The following is a 25023-nucleotide window of genomic DNA, read 5'->3' as shown; positions in this document are numbered from 1 at the left end:
ACAAAACATGAACCAAACTTGATCATCTAACACAACTAATCTTCAACCTAAATCTTGAAGCAACAAATCACTCATTAGGAAATTTCTACAGAAAAGTCAACATAACATTATTTTACAGATTTTTTTATACCGCCTATATCGGAGAGCCATACTAAGCGGTTAACAGAGAAAAAATAAAGTTACAAAACAAACAAGCAATCAAGTCAAATTATAAGGCATGACATACATAATATGCAGAAAAATAAAATAAGGAATGTAGGCAAAGCCAACTGAAACTGTGAAATTACAAAGCAAAATAATTAACAAGCAGTCAATTCAAATAATAAGGCGTGACATACAGAATAACTGTATCTAGCAGCCCTCAAAATTTCGTAGCATGTATGGAGGTATAAGGCTTACCACTCTGGTATCACATGACCTCACTAACCAAACAATCATTAACCCAGTGATTTGGTCAGACCATCACCTAATCTCCTATATAAGGAACTGTCAAGTTCATGCTCTGACACACAAGCCACCACATTATTATAGGGCATAAAAAATCCTGACAGCCACCAGACTAAAAGCTGCCTTAGGCAACCTAGATCACCTCTCATAACACACAGATATCGAACCCATGATAAATGATTAGAACAAAACTATCAGCAAAGCAATAGACAAAACTGCCTCAACCAAGACTGAAGAGGCATCCCAAATAACCTCGTCTTCTGGTACATATATAGAAATGACGGCAGAAGAAGACCAAACGGCCCATCCAGTCTGCCCAGCAAGCTACGCACTTTATCCATTTTTATTTCCCTTTTTCTCTCTCCCACCTGTTACTATTGGCTTCCAGCCCTAATTCCCCTCCACCCCACCACCAATTTAGAGAGCAGCGCTGTATCTGCATCCAAGTGAACTTCCAGCTCAATTAGGGGTAGCAACTGCTGTAACAAGCAGGCCACACCCTTGCCCCATACTCTTACCCACCCCTGTTATTATTTTTTGTTTGTTTTTTTTATTTTTTTTTTTTGGAGATAGCAGCCCTCCATCCTTCCGCTCCGTGAAGGTGGAACAATAACTACTGGCCACTGGCATCCCGCTCCGTGAATGCCTCTGTGGCTACTGCCGCTCCGTGCAGTGTTTTGCTGCCTCCACTTTATTCACGCCCTCTAGACTTGATGGATCCACAGTGTTTATCCCACGCCCCTTTGAAGTCCTTCACAGTTTTGGACTTCACCACTTCCTCCGGAAGGGCGTTCCAAGCATCCACCACCCTTTCCGTGAAGAAATACTTCCTGACATTGGTTCTTAGTCTTTCTCCCTGGAGCCTCAGCTCGTGACCCCTGGTTCTGCTGATTTTTTTCTGGCGGAAAAGGTTTGTCGTTGTCTTTGGATCGTTAAAGTTTTTCAAGTATCTGAAGGTCTGAATCATATCACCCCTGCTCCTTTCCTCCAGGGTGTACATATTCAGATTCTTCAATCTCTCCTCGTATGACATCCGATGAAGACCCTCCACCTTCCTGGTCGCCCTTCTCTGTACCGCTTCCATCTTGTCTTTGTCTCTTTGTAGATACGGTCTCCAGAACTGAACACAGTACTCCAGGTGAGGCCTCACCAAGGACCTGTACAAGGGGATAATCACTTCCCTTTTCTTACTCAATATTCCTCTCTCTATGCAGCCCAGCATTCTTCTGGCTTTTGCTATCGCCTTGTCGCCTTGTTGCATTGTTTCCAATCCTTTGAACTAGAAGAGTTCAAAGGATTGGAAAGAAACTTGGAAAGATCTGGCACCTCATACAGGTAGTACCTAAAAAACACCACCACCAATGATCACAGAATGCAAAAAAAAATCTTCACAAACAAAATTTCCCATTTCACAAGCAGACCTAAAGCCGTCTTTGACATAGTAAACTAACCAACCAAACCTGCCTCTCGGCAATATAACTACTGCAATCCCAGATAACCTGTCAGCTAACCACCTTTACATAATTCTTTAAGAGAAAAATATACAAGATCAGGACAAGACTTGAAAAGGACAACCCTAACTGTTCAGGAGCAAAAAATATATCCAAAATTATACCTAAGACCCCCCATTAGAATCCAAAAGTCTCATCAGAATCCCACATCTATCAAAGACCTTCTGTTTTAACAACTCAAAAAGTGGTAAGGAACTTAGGGGGTTATTTTCCAAGCCGCGTTATAGGCTTTTCGCATGCGTTAAGGCGTTTTCGCATGCGAAAAACACCTTAACGCATGCAAAAAGCACCATAACGCATGGTGCGATGCTAATTTGGAAAAGGGGGAGGGGTTTGGGGCGGGATTTCTGTCCAAGTGGGCTGGCTTTGGCAATTTGCGAAGCCATATCACACAGTTTTAATGCCAGAAATAACTACACCTTTTTCATTTGCGTTAAGCTGTGCAATATGGCTATATCGCACTTTGCGATCTTTTTGCAAATAGTATTTTCAGTATTTTAAAGCTGTTGGGGAGAGAGAGAGAGACTAGCTATAAGGCCCTTATAGCTAGGCTCTCTCTCTCTCTCTCTCTCTCCCCCAGTGGTTGTAGGTAGGAATTGCAACAATTGTGGCACTTACTGCAAAGTGCGAAAAAGTTATCGCACTCTGAGATAATACCTATGCGAAGTGCTAAGATAGCCTATTTATTGCAAAGTGCGCTATTACCATAAAACACGCCCCTCTTCCTATTGCATGCAATAGTTTGATGAATCCTGGCCTTAGTTTCTAAAGGCAAACAGTTACTGTACCCTTGACCTGGGTCTTACCCAACTCTTCAAAGAATGCATAGACTAACATGTATGCTAAACACATTGCTATTAATATCCTACCTTTGAAGATGAAAGACCCCCATCATCAGACTCGGGCTAAAGAAACCAAGCCTAGAAAGAACCATAGTCAACAACTACAGGCCCATTTCCAATCTGCTCTACCTAGAGAAATGTATCGAAAGAGCTGCTGCTTGCCAACTAACCAAGCTAGTAGGAGACAGACAGCTCCTTGACCCATACCAACTGGGCTTCCAGGCAGGCTACAGCACAGAAACCTGATAGCTCTGATAGATGAAATAAGAAGTGACTTAGACAAGGGCACCAACTACTTGATAGTCCTCTTAGACCTCTCAGCAGTCTTCAACACTGCAGAACATGACTTTCTAATTTCCCAACTAGAGATCCTTGGTATCAAGGCATTGAAATTGTTCCACCCTTCAAGGTCAGATCACAAAAGGTACAGGCAGGTACTGAGTTCTCCAGCCCCTAGGAAGTAAAATACAGAGCACCACAGAGCTCAGTTCTCTCATCACTACTATTTAAACATCTACACACAGCCTCCAAGCTTCATCAGACAGGTCTCACAGGCCACTTCTATGCAGATGACAACTTTGCATAGAAAATCCAGACAAACTGAACAGCTGCCTGCAAGAAATTCATAGCTAAGTGACAAAAAAAAAAAGCAGCTATAATTAAATCATAAAACAGAACAACTCTGAAATTACCAAACCAACTCTCAAACCCCCCCCTCCCCCCACCTGTGATGGTCAGCCTTACCCATCAGCAAAGAAGCTAAAATCTTATGGGGGACCAATGATTCCCAACTGACCATATAGGCAATAGTGATATATGCACTGGTTGCCTCAAGACTGGACTACTTTAATTCACTATAGATGGACCTACAAAAATCACAAATTCACTGCCTCCAGCTGGTCCAAAACACAGAAACACATACTACTAGGATTAAAACTATTCTACCCCATCTTCTCTGGCTGCCTGTTGTCAGCAGGATTGAATTTAAAATTCTCTCCCTGTTCTACAAGACACAAATAAGCAGATCAGCAGATTCTTCATGGCACACACTGTTTATCACAAGAAATTCGCCTGCACATACCATCCACAGTCCAGGTAAATTTAACCTGCCTGGGCCCTGAACCATGAAACACCATCCCCAAAAAGGACATAAGAGCCATCAAGGACCGACTGTGCTTCAGGAAACACTGCAAGGTCTGGCTATTCAGATCTCCTATCCCAGACAATGCTTCAAGATCCAGTTGACCCTCTTCACATGTACTGACCTCCACTTCTACACTGATTCCCCAGCTCCAAAAGAGGATGGCACATCTGCCTCAATCATCTACCAATCATCTATCCTTATATTGCTCTCTTCTGCCTATTGTCCCTCTTCTTCGTTTATTGATCCACCATATTTATATGATTTTGGGGGCAAAAGAACATAACTCAGTCACGCCACTTTTGATAAAACTGCAGTGGTTGCCCATTGTTGTCAGAAGCAGATTTAAGATTCTTACTTTAGTTTATAAAAGCACAAGGAGAAGTCGTCCTTAGTATTTGGTTAACTCCATACAGATAACTCGTTTACTTCGCTTTTCTCAGCAAAATCTGTGGCTGCTTCTCCCTGCTACTAGGATAAGATTAGAGCAGGCTCGGAGCCTTTAGTTATGTTGCCCTGTTTTTATGGAATAGTCTTCCACATTATATTAAGACTAAGAATTGTTATTTGAAATTTTGTAAGAGTCTTAAAGCCTGGTTCTTTACTTAGGTTTTTAATCTGGGTTAGCATTTCTCAGCATTTTTAACCTTTCTGGTACTGAATTACTTTTGTCTTTTTATTATACAAATTGCTTGTTTACTGCTTTTATGTTATTTTTTTTTAGATAACATTTGTTTTAATATTTTTGAAAAGTTTTATCTATAACGAACGCTGAGTTAAAACGTTTACCTGCTTTGATGGTACTAATGAAATTGTGGCATATCACGTAAATAAAATAATCCTTGCTATACACGTACTGGATTTTCACATTCAGTCTCATTTTATCAGTAATGCAAACTCCACAAAGCACACTTGTATTGCTGTACTGTCAATTGTCCCCTATTGAGCCAACATATTTATTGGATCCCTTCTCTACCCCTGTACACACATACTATCCACTTATGTTTGTTATGCTGTTTTACATAAAACTACAAATTGCATAAAGCGCCCTCGTGTAGCTGTATGTATGCTGTAAACTGCACAGAGCAGCAGTTTGACAAAGCAGTACACAGAAACAAAAAAAAATGGCACAAAACTGTGCAAGTTGTGCCAGCATGTATCACAGGACCTTACAGCTATCCACACAGGAAAGAGAGTCAACATAAAAGATTAACATTCATGCCTCTCTATGAATGTGGTGGATATGATCCAGTGCCAAAACAAACGTGAAGGAGGATGCTACAGTGGTGAAATAAGCCAAAAATTAAGGACAAGAATCAATCTTCCTAGGCAGAGAGAGAAAAACTGAATGACAGCTCAGTAAGTGAACACTTCTCACAGGAAGATCACACGACCTCACAACCAGGGTACTTGGAATCAGAATGGTCAAGCACTTTGAAAGAAAACCCCAAAAGACTCGAGGATATTGGCTCTCTCACAGAGAAACAGGCCCGTTCAACTGTAAAGTTTTACTGTCACATCAGCTCCGTCAACCCCCATCTCTCCCTCCCTTTCCTGAGTTGTAATGGCATATGCAGGCAGCCTAGGACCTAGATCACTCTATTTCTTAAACCCTGGGTAACCGCACTGTTCCTCCACTGAGCTGATGAAAAGGGATAGCTCTTGAAAACTAATCAGTCCAATAAAAAGGTATCACCTGCAACTGACCCTCAATTCTACAATTAGATTACAAGCGGACTAGCATGGCCACCACAGGTTTTTTTTTTTTGGTTTGGTCATATGAAAAGTTAGAGAGCCAAACAGGGGAGAATAGAGGCCAATGGGCAGAGAGTGGCCACGAGGCTGCATCAGGCTGCTGGGGTGACCTACATACAGTGACCAATCCATATATCTATCATCAGTGAGCACAGGGTGGCCAAATGTTTCCGACAACAGCCTCCTCAGTTTTGGTGCCCGTGTGGTTTATTACAAAACTTGGCGGTAAGACTTGGGAGAGGGTCTAGGAGTTAAAGTTATGCACAGAGGCCAGCAGCGTAACAGAGGTTAAATAATGCTTAGAACAGGGGTAGGAACCTGGGTAAAAGACATGGCAGGGAGATCTACTGCTGGCAAATTTATCTGATCATCTATACTTGAAGTGATAGGGAACCAGAAAGGAAGAATTTCAAATTGGCAGACTGCATAGACTAATTGGTCTCTAGTTGCTGTCACTTAGGGCCGGATTTTAAGAGGTACGCGTGGGCGTACATTTGTGCGCGCAACCCGATCACAAATGTGTGCGTGTTATAAAATCCGGGGTCGGCACGCGCAAGGGGGTGCACACTTGTGCACGCCGAGCCCTAGGGGAGCCCCGATGGCTTTCCCTGTTCCCTCCGAGGCCGCTCCGAAATCAGAGCGGCCTCGGAGGGAACTTTCCTTCCACCCCCCCTTCCCCTCCCTAACCTGCCCCCCCCACCCTATCTAACCCCCCCCCCCCCTAACTTTTATTGCATAAGTTGCGTGCGCCGGCATTTGGCTGGCGCACGATCCCCCGGCATGGCCGCTGTGCCGGAGGCCTCTGTCCCGCCCCCAATTCGGCCCGCCCCCTTTCACAAAACCCCGGGACATACGCGAGTCCCAGGGCTTGCGCGCGTAGAGCTTTTAAAATCTGCCCCTTAATGCGTTACTATGGGTAAAAGCCTGAGCATTCCATTCTTCGCAGCTTCTTACTAGAAAACTTACTTTTTTTTGAAGGAACTGCTGCTTCGAGTAAGGGGTGTTCAACCACAATCCTCAAGGGCTGCAAATTACTGAGGCTTTTTGGTATAACCTTAATGAATATGCATGAAATAGATAAAAATACAACTGAGGCAGTATGCATGCAATTTTCTCATGCATATTCATTAGATATATATCCTGAAAACGTGACTGGTTTGCAGCGCTCAGGGATTACAGTTGGACACTCCTGATTTAAATGATAGGTGTGCAAAATATGCCCTAAAAATAACACATTTGAAATGAGCCCCCCTCCGCCTTCTGAACGAACAAAAAAAAACCCAAAACAATTAATGACACGATACAGCATCCATGATGGTTCACAGCAAAGAAGTACAAACATTTCTCTATGCTTGCTAAAATTAATGGGACATAGGCAAGCTGTGAGGGGAGAATGTTTTTTTTTAAGCCGTTCCACGCAGGCTGTATCCTGCCAGACAGTTTTATTTACAATCATTCTAGGAAGAAGGAGACACACGAGAGAGCATCTCTATCCAACGGGGCAATTTTATGGTGTCTTAGAAAAATTAGTAATGAGCTGTTTTCAAATAAAACACGATTAACATGAAGACACTAATTGTCAAGACCAACTAGCCAATTCTTTCGTGAAGCTTACTTTTATATTTTGAAGCAAGGCTATGCCAGCAATACTAACTGTGAGATCACCTACTCAAGACAACAATATCTAATTGCAGGTATCTTTAACTGCTAAATTCCACCGGCAGCTTATGTTACAGGCATGCTTTCCTTAGGTCAGAAGGAGCCTTCATGAATCGTACACGATAGTTAGCTATCTTGTACGCTTCATAAGACAATTTTTAACCCATTCTGGTGATGGAACACTTGGAAACAGGGGTGCCCTTGTTTGACCCATAAAGCATAAATAAAAGTGCACAATCTTATGGAATAAGAACATAAGAACATTCCATTCTAGGTCAGAGCCAGGTCCATCAAGCCCAGCATCCGGCATCTGACAGGGGCCAATCCAGGTTGCAAGTACCTGGCAGATCCTATAAAGTAGACCTAATTCCTGTTACTCACTCTATTGCAGGGATGGCCATAGCTTTCTTTAGACTACCTGGCTAATCGTGTGTAATGGACTTTTTCTCCAGGAACTTGTTCAATCCTTTTTCAACCCCGGTATGCCAGGTGCCTTGATCAAGTCCCCTGGCAACAGATTCCATAGCTTGATAGTGCTCTGAGTGAAAAGTACTTTTTCTGATTTGTTTTGAATCTGTTGGTTGTTAGTTTCATGGCGTGTCTCCTTGTTTTAATATTATTTGCAAGGTTAAATAACCATCCTTTATTTACTAGTTCCACCCCACTCATGATTTTATAAATGTCTATTATGTCCCCTCTCAGCTGAAGAGCCCAGGTCTGTGTAGCCTTACATAAAGACACATATAAAGAATTAAATTAATTCTGGCTATTCCAGACTTGGTATGTTAAGACATCTGAAGCTTTTACTAGAGCTAGAGGATTTCTGGACTGTACTACAGTCTGATATTCTCAGGCTTCGATTACTGTAATTCCCTCTTATTGGGTTTATCAAACTACTCATTTTATGATCATGCAACAGCTGTATTAGCTTCTCCGCCATATTAGCTGTATTAGCTTCTCCGCCATATTAGCCATCTAATTAGATGGCTCCCCATCTAATTAGAATAAAATATAAAACCTTAATCCTATTACGCAAACTTACAAGTGATACTCAGTACCTTGGCAAGGTGTAGCTCTGCGAATACACACCTCCTCACACACTTTACGTTCTCAAAGTAGAGGCAAAATTAGGGACTGGGCCTTTTCAATCCTGTGAAACCCCATGCCAGAACAATGGCAGACACTAAAGTATTTAAAAAGACCTTAAAAACATGGCTGTTCCAACAAGAATTTGAAACTAATATCTAATGAGCGAGGGTGCCAGAAAAATGCACACAGTAGGTCTTCAAATGCCATCCCATACTAAGAATAGGAATTGGCCAGACAGACGCACAGATGCTGATTGGTTTGTTATGTTTTGTTTCGTCTGTCGCTCTCTACGTATTTTGTTATGTCAGCCTTGCTGTTTGTTAAGCTTAGATGTTTTGAATATGCAAATACTAGGCTTTGTAAACTTCCCCGACCACGATAGCATGAGGTATAGAGATAATTTGAAATAAAATCATAGAAGAGAGGGTCCACCCTTTTATCATGTTTATAGCTCTCCTCTGCATCTTTTCTAGTTCTACTAGGTCTTTCTTGAGATAACTCCAAAGTCATTTTCCCGGGGCCTTGGAGTCACTGTGGACAATATGTTGACATTTTTGGCTCAGTGCATGGCGGCAGTCAAAAAAAAAAAAAAGGCAAGTGTTAGGGATGAGTCACAATGGACAGGAAAATATATTGCCTATATAATCAAACCACAGTGAGACCGCACCTTGAATACTGTGTGCAGTTCTGGTTGCCCAATACAGAACCCAGCATCGGGTACCTGCAGTTAGGATTCGTTTTCCCTATGTGCACCACTTTGCAGTTTTCTACATTAAATTTCATCTGCCACTCAGTTGCCCAGTTTCCTAGTCTTACAAGGTCCTTCTGCAGTTTGTAATCCACTGCTGTTTTAACAAATTTGAATAATTTTGTGTCATCTGCAAATCTGATCACCACCCTTGCCTAGATGATTTATAAATATGTTAAACAGCACAGGTCCCAGAATTGATTTCTCCATTTGGAAAAATGGCCATTTAGTCCTACCCTCTGTTTCCAGCCTTTTAATCAGTTTCTAAGCCATAAAGAATGCTGCTTCCTATCCCATGACTTTGGAGTTTCCTGAGGAGTCTCATGGGAGACTTTGTAAAATGCTTTCTGAAAATCCAAATACACTATCAACTGGCTCATCTTTATCTACATTTATGTATACCTTCAAAAATTCTAGACGATTGGTAAGACAAGACTGACCCTTGCTTAAACCACGGTTTTTTTTCCTATTAAGCTATGTCTTCCTATATAGCATTGAGTTTGTTTTTAAAAATGGCTTCTACCATTTTGCCTGGCACAGACATCAGGCTCACCAGTCTATAGTTTCCTGGATCACCCCTGCCCATTTGAAAAAAAATAACGATCAGCATCACATTGGCCACCTTCCAATCTTTAGGAATCATGGCTGTTTTAAATGAAATATTACAGATTACTGTTGCGCTGCGATGGGAGAGAGCACCAGGGGGTGCTCCCCAGTATGGGACGAGAGTTGTGTGCCCTTGCGGAGAGACAGTCCTTGTCTGGGAACTGGAGAACCAGGGACCTCCACCGAACCTGCACGCTTCCGTGAGGCCACCAATGCAATGGTGGTCTCTGAGTGGTCCTCCGACCACTCTAAGCCCTTTTGGACCTGCCGCTGGGTAACAGCAAGAAGCGGCAGGCCAGACAGAGGTCATGGGCGGACAGAGACATCTGGCACAGGACGAAGACTCAGATGTTGAGGAAGATGAAGACCCAGGCAAGGCAAGGCAGGGCAAGGCATGGCACGACAAGGCAGGGTTAAAATCAAGTAATTAAAAGTCCAGAACCTCCAGGCAAGCAATGTCCCTCTGGCGCCCTACACAGCCCAGCCGGACTGGTCGCGGACCACACTGAAGGACTGGACCTGCCCAGGGAAGGGCAGACATCAGGCTTACGGACATCAAGGCAAGGCAGACAGAAGACACGGAAGACATCAGGAACAAGGCAGGTCTGACAAGGGATGAGAAGACTCCTTAGTGCCATCAGATGGAAAGACCCACCAGCGCCCTACACACCCCAGCGGGTGTGGTCGCGGACCACTGGGCCACTACGCACCCTACTGAACCCTGCCGGGCTGGTCGCGGACCACGAGGGACAGGTCAGAGCCAAGCTGAGGACATCTGGACACTGGACGAAGACATCAGGGACATCTAACACAAAGGACTTCGGGAACACTGGAACATCAAGGAAAGCTGGAACACTGGACACATCAGGAGAGACTGGAACATGGAACATCCAGACCAGGAACGAAAAGGGATCCCAAGAAGACGACGAATGCCAGCAGGAGCAGAGACAAAGAGTCCTCAGGAGACCAGCTCCAGAAGGACAAGTTCCAGGGAGGAACTTGCTCCTTGCAAAGGCAAGGGAGAACTGACCTGAAGAGCCTTTTGTAGGCAGAAGAGGCAGATCCAGGAAGTAAGGTCATCCAGGGCCCACTCCCTCACTGGCCCTATAAGAAGGGCAGAGAGGAGAGGCCCCGCACCTAGGGAAAGCAGGTAGGAGAAGCAGCAGGACCCTGGACAGCGGTCCTGCTGAGAGAGGAGGAGCTGGAGCTGGGCCGTGCAGGCCCCGACGTTGAAGGCGGCGTCCAACTGCAAGGAGGGGGCGGCTTCAAGCCACATGCGAGCCTGGGGACTGTGGCCTCTGGGCCGCAGAGCATCGGAGGCAGCCTCAGCCACATTGGAAACCCTGGCGCGGCTCCAGCCGTGCCGGCAAGATGGTGGCCTCCAGCCGCAGAGGAGAGCCCCGGCGCGGCTCCAGCCACGATGGTAAGAGCAGCAGCGCGGAGTCCACGCCGCAGGAGCAAGGCTACAGGACGGTCTCCGGGCCGCGTGGAAGTAGCGGTGGCCCGGGCCATGAAAGTGAGAGCCTGCTTGCAGCGCTACCGCCAGCAGGATCACAACAATTACTAGTAACAAATTAGCAATTTCATGTTTTAGTTCTTTTAAAAACTTTGGGGTGGTGCCATCTGCTCCCGGTGATTTGTTACTCTTTAGATTGTCAATCTGATCTATTACATCCTCCACTGTCACAATTATTATTATGATTTTGCCAAATTTATTTGCTTATTTAATTTCAGCTAGCATTTCACAATTTAGTTTCTTCATTTTGGCCAGAAGTACATCCACTGCTATACTCTTACCCATCACAAATGGAATTTCTAATCATAAGGATTCCACAGAACTTCAGACATCTCTTCACAGCAAACATAAGAATATAAGAAATACCATATTGGGTCAGATTAGTGGTCCATTGAATCCTGCATCCTGTCTCTGATAATGATCTATTTGGGTTGCTTGAAAGTAGTATTCAAACAGATCTTACACAGGAGATCTAGTCCCTTTTATTCACTCCCTACAGTAAAAGATGGCATTCCCCTAGCCTACCTGGCTAATAACTGTTAATACATCTATCTTCCAGAAAGTTGTCCAAACATTTTTTTTATCACTGCTGCACCATAGGCAACAAATTCCAGAGCTTAATTGTGCATTAACGAACATTTTCTTAAAATGTGCTCCATTAGTTTCATAGAATGTCCCTATTCTTATTTAAAATGTTATTCACACTGCTCATGCATGTATACCTTTCTATTATATCTCCTTTCAGTCCTTTCTCCAAGCTAAAGAGCTTTGTCAAGCCCTTTTTTTATTAAAGAAGCCATTCTATACACATTATTGTGTTACCCTTTTCCATACCTTTTCTAGTTCTACTGTATCTTTTTCAAGATGAAGCAACCAAAATTGTACACAACACTCAAGTGGTGGTCACACTATAGATTTAACGAGAGGCATTATATGATGGCCATAGTTTATTATCTGTTCCTTTCCAAATAATTTCTAGCATTCAATTTGCTTTTTTGATTGTTGTCACACATTGAGCTGAAGATTTCAATGACCTACTGAAAGGCGTACATTTCTCGAAAATTAGTCAGAAGTATTGCGTTAGTCCAATAAAAAGGCATCATGTGCTGACTGACTTAATTTTTACAATGGAGGGCAATTTTCAAAGCCATTTGTATGTATAGATTGGCCATCTGAAAACTGTCCTCCAACATGGCTAAAATCTATGCATCATTCCACAAAATGTACAATTTTGGTCACATTTACAGAAGGTGTTTTTCGAGGGGCACATTTAGGTCGGTGGAGGAAATGACATGCATGGATCGGGTTTTCAAATCTGTGTATTTCATTTAAATTACAACCCCCACCCCCGTTTTCTTCAAAGCCAACTTCTTGAACTCTGATCAATCGGTTTATTTCCTACGAGGATGGCAAGACTACACTAGGAAGGTCTGTTACTAGGGCAGGCACAGGAGAAATCACCCAATTGGACAGCAATGCCTCACTAAGCCCTGATATGGAAGGATCCTCTGCTCTGAGGGAGACAGCCTGCCATTCAGACATTAGCAAAGGCTTTTGGGCTCCTTCAGAGAAGATGTCAGCTGGCAGTATCTATTTTCCCTGGCTCGCCATCACTGTGGTAGAGGACATTGATCATTCTCTGCAGGTGTGGGTGTCTCTACAGCCCTCTGGAGCTATAGGAAGAGTTAACAAGAAATAATCAGCAAAGAAGAATAGTTGTCAGAGGAAGAAGTTGTCTCTAAGCATTCTGTGAACAGAAGAACACACCAGTAAGATCAACCACAGATATGGTTGGCCTTTACCATATTAAAGATATCTTTGATTCATTGATCTCGCAAAGTTTCTTTGATGTACTTTAACTGTCGAACACAGTTTTGAAAAAAACAAGGAAGTACTATCAGGTCATGCTGGGAAGTGAATTTGCCTAGAACAAAAAGTTGATGTTCTACAGATCTCTAATTTGTTGTTAATTCAGGATAAAGGGATTATACACAAGGCAAATGAAGAACTTTGAAAATTTTAATAAAGCATCTCAACTCATGGTTCCTGAACTTTCCATACACCTCTGTTGTCTCAGCAAGAGAGAGATGTTTAAGACATGTTTGTTACAAGCACTGGGATTCAATGGGAACAGTCCCTCCTCTGGGAAAAATAAGTAGCTAGGACTAGGGAACCTTGAGAGTTTGGTGTGGGCCAATTATCAATGGCAAGCAGATTATGACCGTACTGGCTTTTTAGAGAGCTCATCCTCGGAAGAGAAAGTGAGCTATGCTCTTTGTGGCTTTTGTATTTGTTCAAGATTGCAATGTGGTATTTCATTGCTATTTTTGACAGACATACAAGACTTTTTCTGGTCAGAAGATTTGGGTCTTTACAGATTTAAGAAAGAACTATTATTTCCCTGTGACAGAAACTCACCTCCACAGGTGCTAAGATGTTTTCTAGATGCCAAATTTTATAATAATAGATATATTTTCTATGACAGTGATCATTTAAAAGTTGAACAGATTCAAAGACTGTTATTCAAGGTGACAATGTCAATGTGGAGCTAGTGTAACTGTTTTGAATAGGGGCGGATACGACTAACTCATAAGGATGATACCTCTTTTTCTGTAGCATAAGCCAGTTTTTTTCTTTGGTATTATAAGAACATGCCATACTGGGTCAGACCAAGGGTCCATCAAGCCCAGCATCCTGTTTCCAACAGTGGCCAATCCAGGCCATAAGAACCTGGCAAGTACCCAAAAACTACCCATGTTACTGTTGCTAATAATAGCATGGCTATTTTCTAAGTCAACTTAATTAATAGCAGGTAATAGACTTCTCCTCCAAGAACGTATCCAATCCTTTTTTAAACACAGCTATACTAACTGCACTAACCACATCCTCTGGCAACAAATTCCAGAGTTTAATTGTGCGTTGAGTGAAAAAGAACTTTCTCCTATTAGTTTTAAATGTGCCACATGCTAACTTCTTGGAGTGCCCCCTAGTCTATTATCTGAAAGAGTAAATAACCGATTCACATCTACCCGTTCTAGACCTCTCATGATTTTAAACACCTCTATCATATCCCCCCTCAGTCGTCTCTTCTCCAAGCTGAAAAGTCCTAACCTCTTTAGTCTTTCCTCATAGGGGAGCTGTTCCATTCCCCTTATTTTGGTCGCCCTTCCCTGTACCTTCTCCATCGCAACTATATCTTTTTTGAGATGCGGCGACCAGAATTGTACACGGTATTTAAGGTGCGATCTCAACATGGAGCGATACAGAGGCATTATGACATTTTCCGTTTTATTCACCATTCCCTTTCTAATAATTCCCAACATTCTATTTGCTTTTTTGACTGACGCAGCACACTGAACCAACAATTTCAATGTGTTATCCATTATGATGCCTAGATCTCTTTCTTGGGTGGTAGCACCTAATATGGAACCTAACACTGTGTAACTATAGCATGGGTTATTTTTCCCTATATGCATCACCTTGCACTTATCCACATTAAATTTTATCTGCCATTTCGATGCCCAATTTTCCAGTCTCACAAGATCTTCCTGCAATTTATCACAATCTGCTTGTGATTTAACTACTCTGAACAATTTTTTATCATCTGCAAATTTGATTACCTCACTCGTCGTATTTCTTTCCAGCTCATTTATAAATATATTGAAAAGTAAGGATCCCAATACAGATCCCCGAGGCACTCCACTGCCCACTCCCTTCCACTGAGAAAATTGTCCATTTAATCCTACTCTCTGTTTCCTGTCTTTTAGCCAGTTTGTAATCCACAAAAGGACATCTCCACCTATCCCATGACTTTTTACTTTTTCTAGAAGCCTCTCATGAGGATCTTTGTCAAACGCCTTCTGAAAATCCAAGTACACTACATCTACCGGTTCACCTTTATCCACATGTTTATTAACTCCTTCAAAAAAGTGAAGCAGATTTGGGAGGCAAGACTTGCCTTGGGTAAAGCCATGCTGACTTTGTTCCATTAAACCATGTCTTTCTATATGTTCTGTGATTTTGATGTTTTGAACACTTTCCACTATTTTTCCTGGCACTGAAGTCAGGCTGATCGGTCTGTAGTTTCCCGGATCGCCCCTGGAGCCCTTTTTAAATATTGGGGTTACATTAGCTATCCTCCAGGTACAATGGATGATTTTAATGATAGGTTACACATTTTTACTAATAGGTCTGAAATGTCATTTTTTTGTTCCTTCAGAACTCTGGGGTGTATACCATCCGGTCCAGGTGATTTTCTACTCTTCAGTTTGTCAATCAGGCCTACCACATCTTCTAGGTTCACAGTGATTTGGTTCAGTCCATCTGAATCATTACCCATGAAAACGTTCTCCAGTGCAGGTACCTCCCCAACATCCTCTTCAGTAAACACCGAAGCAAAGAAATCATTTAATCTTTCCACTTACCTTCTCTAAGTGCCCCTTTAACCCCTCAATCATCTAACGGTCCAACTGACTCCCTCACAGGCTTTCTGCTTCGGATATATTTTAAAAAGTTTTCACTGTGAGTTTTTGCCTCTACAGCCAACTTCTTTTCAAATTCTCTCTTAGTCTGTCTTATCAATGTCTTATATTTAACTTGCCAACGCTTATGCATTATCCTATTTTCTTCTGTTGGATCCTTCTTCCAATTTTTGAATGAAGATCTTTTGGCTAAAATAGCTTCTTTCACCTCCCCTTTTAACCATGTCTGTAATTGTTTTGCTTTCTTTCCACCTTTTTCAATGTGTGGAATACATCTGGACTGTGCTTATAGGATGGTATTTTTTTTTTAACCATGACCACGCCTCTTGCACACTTTTTACCTTTGTAGCTGCTCCTTTCAGTTTTTTTCGAACAATTTTTCTCATTTTCTCAAAGTTTCCCTTTTGAAAGTTTAGCACGAGAGGCGTGGATTTGCTTACTGTCCCCCTTCCAGTCATTAATTCAAATTTGATCATATTATGATCACTATTGCCAAGAGGCCCCACCACCGTTACCTCTCTCACCAAATCCTGTGCTCCACTGAGAATTAGATCTAAAATTGCTCCCTCTCTTGTCTGTTCCTGAACCAATTGCTCCATAAAAATGTCATTTATTCCATCCAGGAACTTTATATCTCTAGTATGTACCAATGATACATTTACCCAGTTAGTATGTATCAGTGTGTATGTGTGTATATATATATATATATATATATATATATATATATATATATATATATATATATATATATATATATATATATATATATATATATATATATATATATATATATACACACACACACACACACAATCTTGCAGTTTTATTATTGTGTGATTGCTAAGAATTGTATTGTTTACTGGTGATGTTTTTCAGAGGCTTGCTTATATCATTGATTACTGTTACAAAAGCACACCTAACATACGCACAGGTTTGGTAGCTCTCTGACGACTTATAGAATACCTTCTTGGCTTTGTTTGTACGGGATATTGCACATTCATTACTAATGAAACATGGATATGTTCAGAATGCATCTGGACTTGATGGACCTCTGACCTTCACTCAATTTAATCAACTCCATAACCACTACTAGAAATAATTTTAGAACTCTGATGCTTTCTATTATTTAGAATGTAACAACTATTTCATCTGATAGAGGAAAATTCCAATGTACATTAACATCTTTTTGACTTCGGTGAGCATATACGATTCAAATATTACTCAGAATGATAAAATTGGCCACCCAATGGAGAATCATAGTCCTTCAGTCAGACAGGTTGGCTTTTCTTTGACACTTACGGGAAGAACAAGACCTCGTAGCGTGATTTCTCCAGTCATAGCTACATCTGAACGCACCAGCCGTCCACTGAAAAGTGAAGCAAGGCAGGTTACTATGGTAACCCCAGCAGATGGTCCATCTTTTGTGACAGCTCCAGCTGGGAAGTGCAGATGGATGTCGGTGTTGTCAAGGAGATCAAAACTTCCAGAAGCTTAAGAGGGAAAAAAAACAACATTTGATTACAGGGAATACAAACCTGTGCATTTCCTGATCTTTGTATTTAACAGGGGAGATAAAAACCTGAAATTTTTAATAAAAAACTCCAAAAAAAACCAGTTTGTTGCATTTTGCATCATTATTCTAAAGTCAATGAATACAAAACCCATTATGCCTCCAGAAATGGCTAAACGCTTAAAGGAAAAAAAATACATTATTTTTGGGCTGTTGGGTGCCATCCTCCTAGACAGTTATTCCTTTCCTGTGTAACGTTGTGCTCCAAGGAGTTAGCTTCAACCACCATTATGAGTCAGAGATGTGTCATCATATACAAAGGCTTAAAATACCACCCAAACAATAATAACGAAAGCATGAATCTACAGCAAAGATACATGATCCCTAGGCCTTGAGGGCTCCAACAGGTCTTGGTCTTTGGATATTCCACTTCCCACCCACTGATGTTTCTTGTGACTTTGGGCAAGATACTATCTCCCATTGACTCAGGTATCCTCTAAGATTTACGTTTTTTTGAGGCAGGGAATTAGTGTGTCTTGAATTACTAATATTGCTGTAAGCCGCCTTGAGCACTATTTGAACAAGTGGGCTACAAATCCAAAATCCAAATTTCTACAAGGAAATTTATTGCATATATATATATATATATATATAGATATCTGGAACACGTTTGGTCCAAGAGCTTAGTTGTCTGGAAAAGCAGGCCTATTGGGGTGCCCCTTGAAGACCAGGCTATATACCTTTGCCTTACAGCAAATGCAGGTTGCTAAAAGAGGAATCCTTTTGCAGGGTTAAATTTCCAACGCTCTTAACCTTCATCATAAATCTTCTCCAACAAAGCAATTAATTGCATTTAACATGGCTCTGTGGGTATCCGAGAGGGTGAGATAATAAACAGTATCATTTGGAGCAGTTACAGCTTAAGTCAACACTGTTGAACTGTTTGTATGAAAAGCGATATAGCAAGATGTACACAGGCGGCTCAGATTCCATGGCGTCAGACAGCCACATAAGCTATTATTTTAAAAATCTTCTCTAAGTCAAGTCATCAAATGCCAGTGGAAGCCTTTAGAGCAGTTAGGCCATGATTAATCTAGGGGGTTTCCCATAGGTACAGGAAAGGAAAAACAGACAGAAAAAGAGCTTCAACAAATTAAGCCCTAGAACCGCAGGATTTAAAACACAGGCCTAGATGAGCATTTTTAATAAGCTGGTTATACAAAAGGAGGAAGAAAAAATATAAACACCGGTTTTATTTAGGAAACCTTTGTTCTTAAGTTTACAAAACTCATCCTTATATACTTTAATGCTTCCTGCACAATAACAGATTCACTGCCTGGCTATAATACATCCCTGTTAGGTGAAGAGTTTTACTAAATACATAAAACTTTACCATGGACGGGGCAATGAATTCTCCCTGCACTGCAATGACCACTGTGAAGAATGACTTATCAAAGGGATCAATAGGTCTTACTCAAAGACAGCTTACACGGGCACACAACTGTAGGATAGGGAGTACCTTTTCAGGTAGGGGACCCAGCAGATTCCCTCCTGCCACTTTTGAGCTTTCAGCTCCATCTGAACAGGCCTCCATTGGTCTGTGGTGCCATAAACATTTAAGACACGCTTTGCACCCACCACTGGTGTCCAAAGCGTGGTACAATCAAAAGCATAATACAATATCCATCGCAAATTATCAGCAGCCGATGAGCGTTCACTAGCACCCACCTGGGGATTTCCTCCCCTGTTTTCTATCCCCTCCCAGCTCAGAGATGGCCCTCAGCCAGAGGGTATCCACCAGGGCCTTAAATCCAGCCTCTAGGAGCTGTCATTGCACATCTGCAGCCTCTCCAGAAAGGGAGGACCCGATCTGGCAATCACACCCTGATCCTTCTGCATGGCAGTGTGTGTGCCCCTTGCCACAGGATTGGCCCTGAAAAGTTTTTGTTTTTTTTTTCAAATAATGCTCAATATCCTGAAGCACAACGGGACTCTTCCTGAAACAGAGGTTGCAATAAAAAAAACCCCCCAAAAAAAAACCCAGTACAGCAAAATGTGTGAAAGGCCAAAAAACCTCCGCCAAGATCCATCTAAGATGTTCAAGTATATTAAAACGGAAAGTGCACCATTTCTGAGCTACCTCCCCTTTAATATCTCTTTAATAATACATAACTATACCCAGATTTATTTATTTTTTTTGCTACGTACCATTGGTCAAGTGATATTTCTTTGCATTGCTGCGCAGCCAACTGATCGCCAGATGCGCCGACTCCTTCATGACGTCCCCCAGCTGCCCAGTCAGGGTCAGCTGACCTTCTCCATACATGCGGCTCGCTTCCACAAACATGATCTCACCTCCTAACGGAGTCCAAGCCAAGCCTATCGCTACTCCAGGTTGACTCAATCGCTCAGATACCTGTACGATTCAATGCAAATTAACAGCCACGTTACCAGCGAAGAGAGAGAGATTGGAGAACAAAATACGGCAGGGATGGTTTTATTTTCAACTGCCATGAGTCAAACCCACAATTCAGTACAACAGCAAGTTCTGTAAAGGCAGGAAAACGTTTCTTGCTGTTCTACATAAAAGTCATCTATTTTGATTTTAACTAAACTAATAAGATAAGTGATCTATGATTTAATATTTTTTTAATCCAATAAATCATACAAGTTTTGTTCTCAAACCTAACATCATAAAAAAAAAGTTTCCTGTTTGAAAAGCAAGGTATTAGAGTTGCCATGTTAGTCCACTTGAATACGCAGAAACAATGGTCAGCACACAAGTTGTAGGTGATATTTTCTATTGGACTAACTCGGTACATCTGTGGCTAGCTTCGCAGAACTATGTTCCCTTCATCAAGTCAGCACAATTATAGTGGGTTTAAATCGGTATAGTTTAAATCCAATGCAACTATGCTGTTTCCTCCCTGCCTGATGAAGGAAGCCCAGCTCCCAAAAGCTAGCTACAGATGCACTGAGTAGTCCAATAGAAAGGCATCACATAGTGCTTGTTTGCTGAAGCTAAGTTCTACTGATTGGAAAGTATTACAAAAACATTACTAGCTATCCTCTGTACTTCCAGCTCAATCAGAACCAGGACTGGGGTCTGTCACCATAAGCCTTCAATTGCAATTATTCTGGGGACTTTTTCCCTATTTTACCTCTTGCTCCCCCCCCCCCCCACTCCAAAAAAAACCAAAAACATACCTAGTCTGGTCATTGCAGCAATGTTTTGAACCAGGGAGCCACACACCAGAAATCATTGTGGAACCCTGTGACTCACCCTTAACCAATGACCACCCTAGGGGTTGCAGACACTGGTCTTTGCAGTACAACGCAAAACTGTTTCATATTCAATAGGATTTTCTCTTTTTTGCAAGTTGTGAAACCTTTTTTCGGTCTAAGAAGAGTTCTGCAGTTACCTAAAGATGATGTACATGAGCTCTCAAGGCTGCAGATGTTCCCTGCCTCAGTGATGCTATCCAAAAAGCTCACACATATCGGCAACTCTAGACAATTCTTACACTGGTCCAACTAAAGACATCACAGTTTGGGAAGAATACAGGTTTCTGTAGGAGCAATATACACACACAAAATGAGACAAACACTAATGGGCATTAAAGCAGATGAAAGATCAGGGAAAGACACCGAAAGGCGAGATAGATTGGGTGAACACAGAAGAGAGAATGGGAAAGATCACAAACGTGAATGGGGGGGAGGGTTGAGTTGCAGGAGAGCTCAAGAAAAGATACTTGAGAGGGTGAAAGAATAGAAAGGAAAGAACACGGGGAAATAAAGGGTGAGGAGATTCTTATTTATTTATTTATTTAAAATCCTTATATTACACAGATTTGGTAAAGCAGAGTTTTCTCAGAGGACAGCGGGATTTTAGTCCTCACACATGGGTGACATCATTAAATGGAGCACCGATGTGGAAAACTTATGTCAAAGTTTCTAGAACTAAACTAGGCACACTGAGCATTCCAAGCATGCCCTATACCATGAGTCCATGTGGGGGTCCCTCTCCAGTCTTATAATATGGAATTAGGATTAAAATAAAACATAGGAGAAACCCAACTCTGCGGGGTGGCGGGCGGGATTCGTGAGGACTAACATTCTGCTGTCCCCTGAGAACACCTGTTACAGGTAAGCAGCTCTTTCTCCAAGGACAAGAAGGATGGTAGTCCTCACACATGGGTGGATCCCCGACAGGCTGCTCCCCAACACAAAAGGGGACCAAGGACACATAACCAGGTGCCAACAGGCACAACAACACTGGTGCTGTTGGTAACAGAGGGGGAGATAGCCTGAAACCAAACAACGGGCCCTAAGCAGGAGAGTTGGGTTCTACACCTCAGACAGGTTCCGAAGGACAGACTGGCTGAACCTACTGTCAACATCAGCCATCCTTAACCAGACAACAGTGCGATGTGAATGTATGGAGAGAACGCCACGTCGCAGCTTTGCAGATCTCCTCCAGGGAATTACTTGCAAGTGGGCCACCGATGCTGCCATAGCTCTGACAGAATGAGCCTTGACATGACCGCCAAGATGCAATCCCACCTTGGCATTACAGAAGGAGATGCAATCTGCTAGTCAATTGGATAGTGTCTGTTTGGCAAAGGCAATACCCAACCTATTCCTATCAAAAGAAATAAAATGTTGGGTGGACTGTCTATGGGTTTCTGTCCGCTCCAGATACAAGGCTAAGGCTCGCTTGCAGGCCAAACGGTGCTGTGCTCATTCGCCTTGGTGCGAATGGGACCTGGGAAAGAATGTTGGCAGGATGTTGGAAGTCCATCACTACTTAGGCAGGAATTTAGGGTGCATACACAAGACAACCCTGTCATGATAAAACTTAGTGTAAGGTGGATAAGTCACTAAGGCCTGGTACTCACCAAACCTGTGTGCTGAGGTGACCGCCACCAAAAACATGACCTTCCAGTCAGGTACTTCAGGCCACAGGAGAGCTGCGGCTCAAAAGGAGCATTCATCAGCTGAGCTACCACCACATTTAGGTCCTGAGACACAGCAGGGGGCCTTGGGGAAGCTTCAATTGAAACAAGCCCTGCATGAATTGTACAAACTATAGCCTGTACAGAACTGGACATATCATCTACACCTTGGTGGTATGCGTCAATTACACTGAGATGATCTCTAATGAAGTTGGTCTTTAAGCCAGCTTTGATAGGTGTAGAAGATAATCAAGGTGTTTTTATGTCCATTGGACTTTCTAATGGAAGGCTTTCTAGAAGCCACCCGGACCCAAGACACATCCTCTGAAAAATCAAGCGGCTGCAGGATTAACCTCTCAACATCTAGTCTGTGATCGATAGAGCCTAGAGTTTGGGATGCCACAGCCTGCCTTGATCTTGCGTGATGAAATCTGGGGAAGCCCCCAGTTTGTTTGGTCTCCAGATGGACAACTCCCGTAGGAGTGGAAACCAGACCTGTCTTGGACAAAAAGGGGCTATGAGGTTCATAGTCCCCCTGTCCTCACAAAGCTTCAAGAGAGTCTTCGCCACTAAGGGAATTGGAGGATACACATATAGAAGACCTTTGCTCCAATGATGGGCAAAGGTGTCCGAGACTGGTTTGTCATCTGATCTGCACAGGGCGCAGAACTGAGGGACCTTCCTGTTGCAAGTGGATGCAAACAGGTCTATGTTCGGGCTCCCCCAGAGGCAGCATAGCTGATTCGCTTCCCCTTGGTCCAGGGACCACTCGTAGGGTCTGAAGGCTCAACTCAGTCTGTCTGCTACCATGTTCTCTGCCCTGGCCAGGTACACGGGACAGGGCCCACAACCAGATTTGGACCACTTCCTGACACAGGAAGTATTATCCCGTGCCTCTCTGCTTGTTGACATACCACATATCTACCTGGTTATTGGTTTGGATCAGGACAACTTTGTTGGACAGTCAATTTCTGAAAGCTCATAGCACATAACATTGTCCGAAGCTCCAGGAAGTTGATTTGACAAAAGCGTTCCTGAGCAGACCAGAGACCCTGGGTGCTGAGCCCATCTACATGAGCTCCCCACGCCAGTGTGGACGTATCGATGGTTAGGAAATTTGGGAAGGGAGACTTCGAAAAGAGATTCCCTGTTCCAGATTTGAAAGTACCTGCCACAAGAACGAGTCCCGGAGAGATAGGGTGACTTGGATGCAATCCTGGAGGCTTTGAGTGGCCTGCCGCCACTGCAATCTCAGGGTCCATTGGGCTCTGCACATGTGTAAACGTGCGAAGGGAGTGAAATGAATGGTTGTGGCCATTTGGCCCATCAGCCTCAACATGGGCCAAGCTGACACCTGCTGGCTTTGTTGAATCTCTGTCTCGATGGTAGTGAAGGTGATGGCCCTCTGGCAAGGCAGGGAGGCCTTGGCCTGAGCTGTGTCTAGCAGGGCTCCTATGAAATCCAATTGAAGTGACGGGCTGAGATGGGACTTTGGGTAGTTAACAAACGAACCCTAGTGACTCCATTACCCGGATGGTCAAGTGCAGGGACCTGGCAGCCCCTGCCTGAGATATGCTCTTGACCAGATAAGGGAAAATGTGCACTACCAGCCTGTGGAGGTAAAGACCAGTCGGGCTGACACTAGCCCGAACAGCAACACCCGGTACTGGAAGTGCTGTTTTCCCACCACAAATCAGAGATACCTTCCTGTGACCGGGAAAATATGATGTGAGCATAGCCAGTCCCCTTTTTGTAAAAGGGGGGATCAAGGTGCCTAGGAAATCCATGCATTTCTGAGTTCATTTGTCTTTGTTTACTTCTGGGAATAATTACAGACCATGAAATTTTGAATTCCCTTGAACTTAAGTTGTATTCTAAGTATAAAAATACTCCACCATCATAAGAACACTAATTTCGGTGGTCCCGGAATTAGGCCACAGCATCTCTCACCCTATCTCCAAAGAAATTCTGCCCAGTACATGGCACGTCAGCCAGTCATTCCTGTACCTCTGGACGGAGATCAGAGACCCGCAGCCATATCATTCTGCAGGCACCAATTCCCACTGCAGAGACTCTCAATGCCATCTTGGAAACATCTTAGATCGCTCGGACCTCGTGTTTTCCATACTCCAGGCCCTTATGCATCAGCAACATGAGGATGTCCTGCTGCTAAGGCAGCTGCTCAGCCACCTCCTGCACCTGCTTCCAGATGTCTTGAGAGTACTGGATCATGTAGAGCTGGTAGGCAGCAATGCAGGCAATGAGCATGGCACCTTGAAATACCTTACTCACAAGAGTGTCCATCGCTCTATGGACCTTCCTCGAGCATGCTGAGGAATGAGTCCGAGAGTGCTTGGCCCTCGAGGGCGGATTCAACCACCACCGACTTGTGGGGCAGCTGATATAAAATCTGGCAGCCTTCTGGATGAAGTAGACCCATCCGCCTTATTAACCGGAAGCTCGGTGAAGGGATGTTCCCATATCCTCAGCAACAGTTCCTTAAGGATCTCGTGCACTGGGACCACCACAATCTCCTTAGGAGGCATCCTCCTCCGTTAATAACAAATGGCATGGCTTCCCCCATCACCCTCACGAACCCTGCGAACGTCAAGTCTTCAGGGAGAGACTTCCTTTGTTCCTCTGAAGGTGGTCTGATGGAAGAACCTCTGAGGAGGACTCTGAAGCATCATCCCCCTAGGGGTCATAGGGTCCCTCATCCTCACTGTAATCAACAGAGGATGGGGCTCTATGTGTTCAGCCTTC

The 25023-nt window shown here is 43.2% G+C and overlaps 1 protein-coding gene across 1 annotated transcript in view; it reads right to left on the bottom strand.

Moving 5' to 3' along the window:
- Positions 1–25023, bottom strand: part of LONP2 (lon peptidase 2, peroxisomal) — a 241528-nt gene that overhangs the window by 5298 nt on the left and 211207 nt on the right. Inside the window, exons 13-14 of the mRNA XM_029608478.1 lie at positions 19514–19721; positions 17095–17285 (exon numbers count right to left, since the gene is read on the bottom strand). Coding sequence (XP_029464338.1) covers positions 17095–17285; positions 19514–19721 — 399 coding nt within the window. The remainder of the gene's footprint in view (positions 1–17094; positions 17286–19513; positions 19722–25023) is intronic.

Source organism: Rhinatrema bivittatum, chromosome 7 (assembly GCF_901001135.1).
Source record: "Rhinatrema bivittatum chromosome 7, aRhiBiv1.1, whole genome shotgun sequence".
Taxonomy (NCBI): Eukaryota; Metazoa; Chordata; class Amphibia; order Gymnophiona; family Rhinatrematidae; genus Rhinatrema; species Rhinatrema bivittatum.
This window is presented reverse-complemented; position numbering and strand designations above follow the sequence as displayed.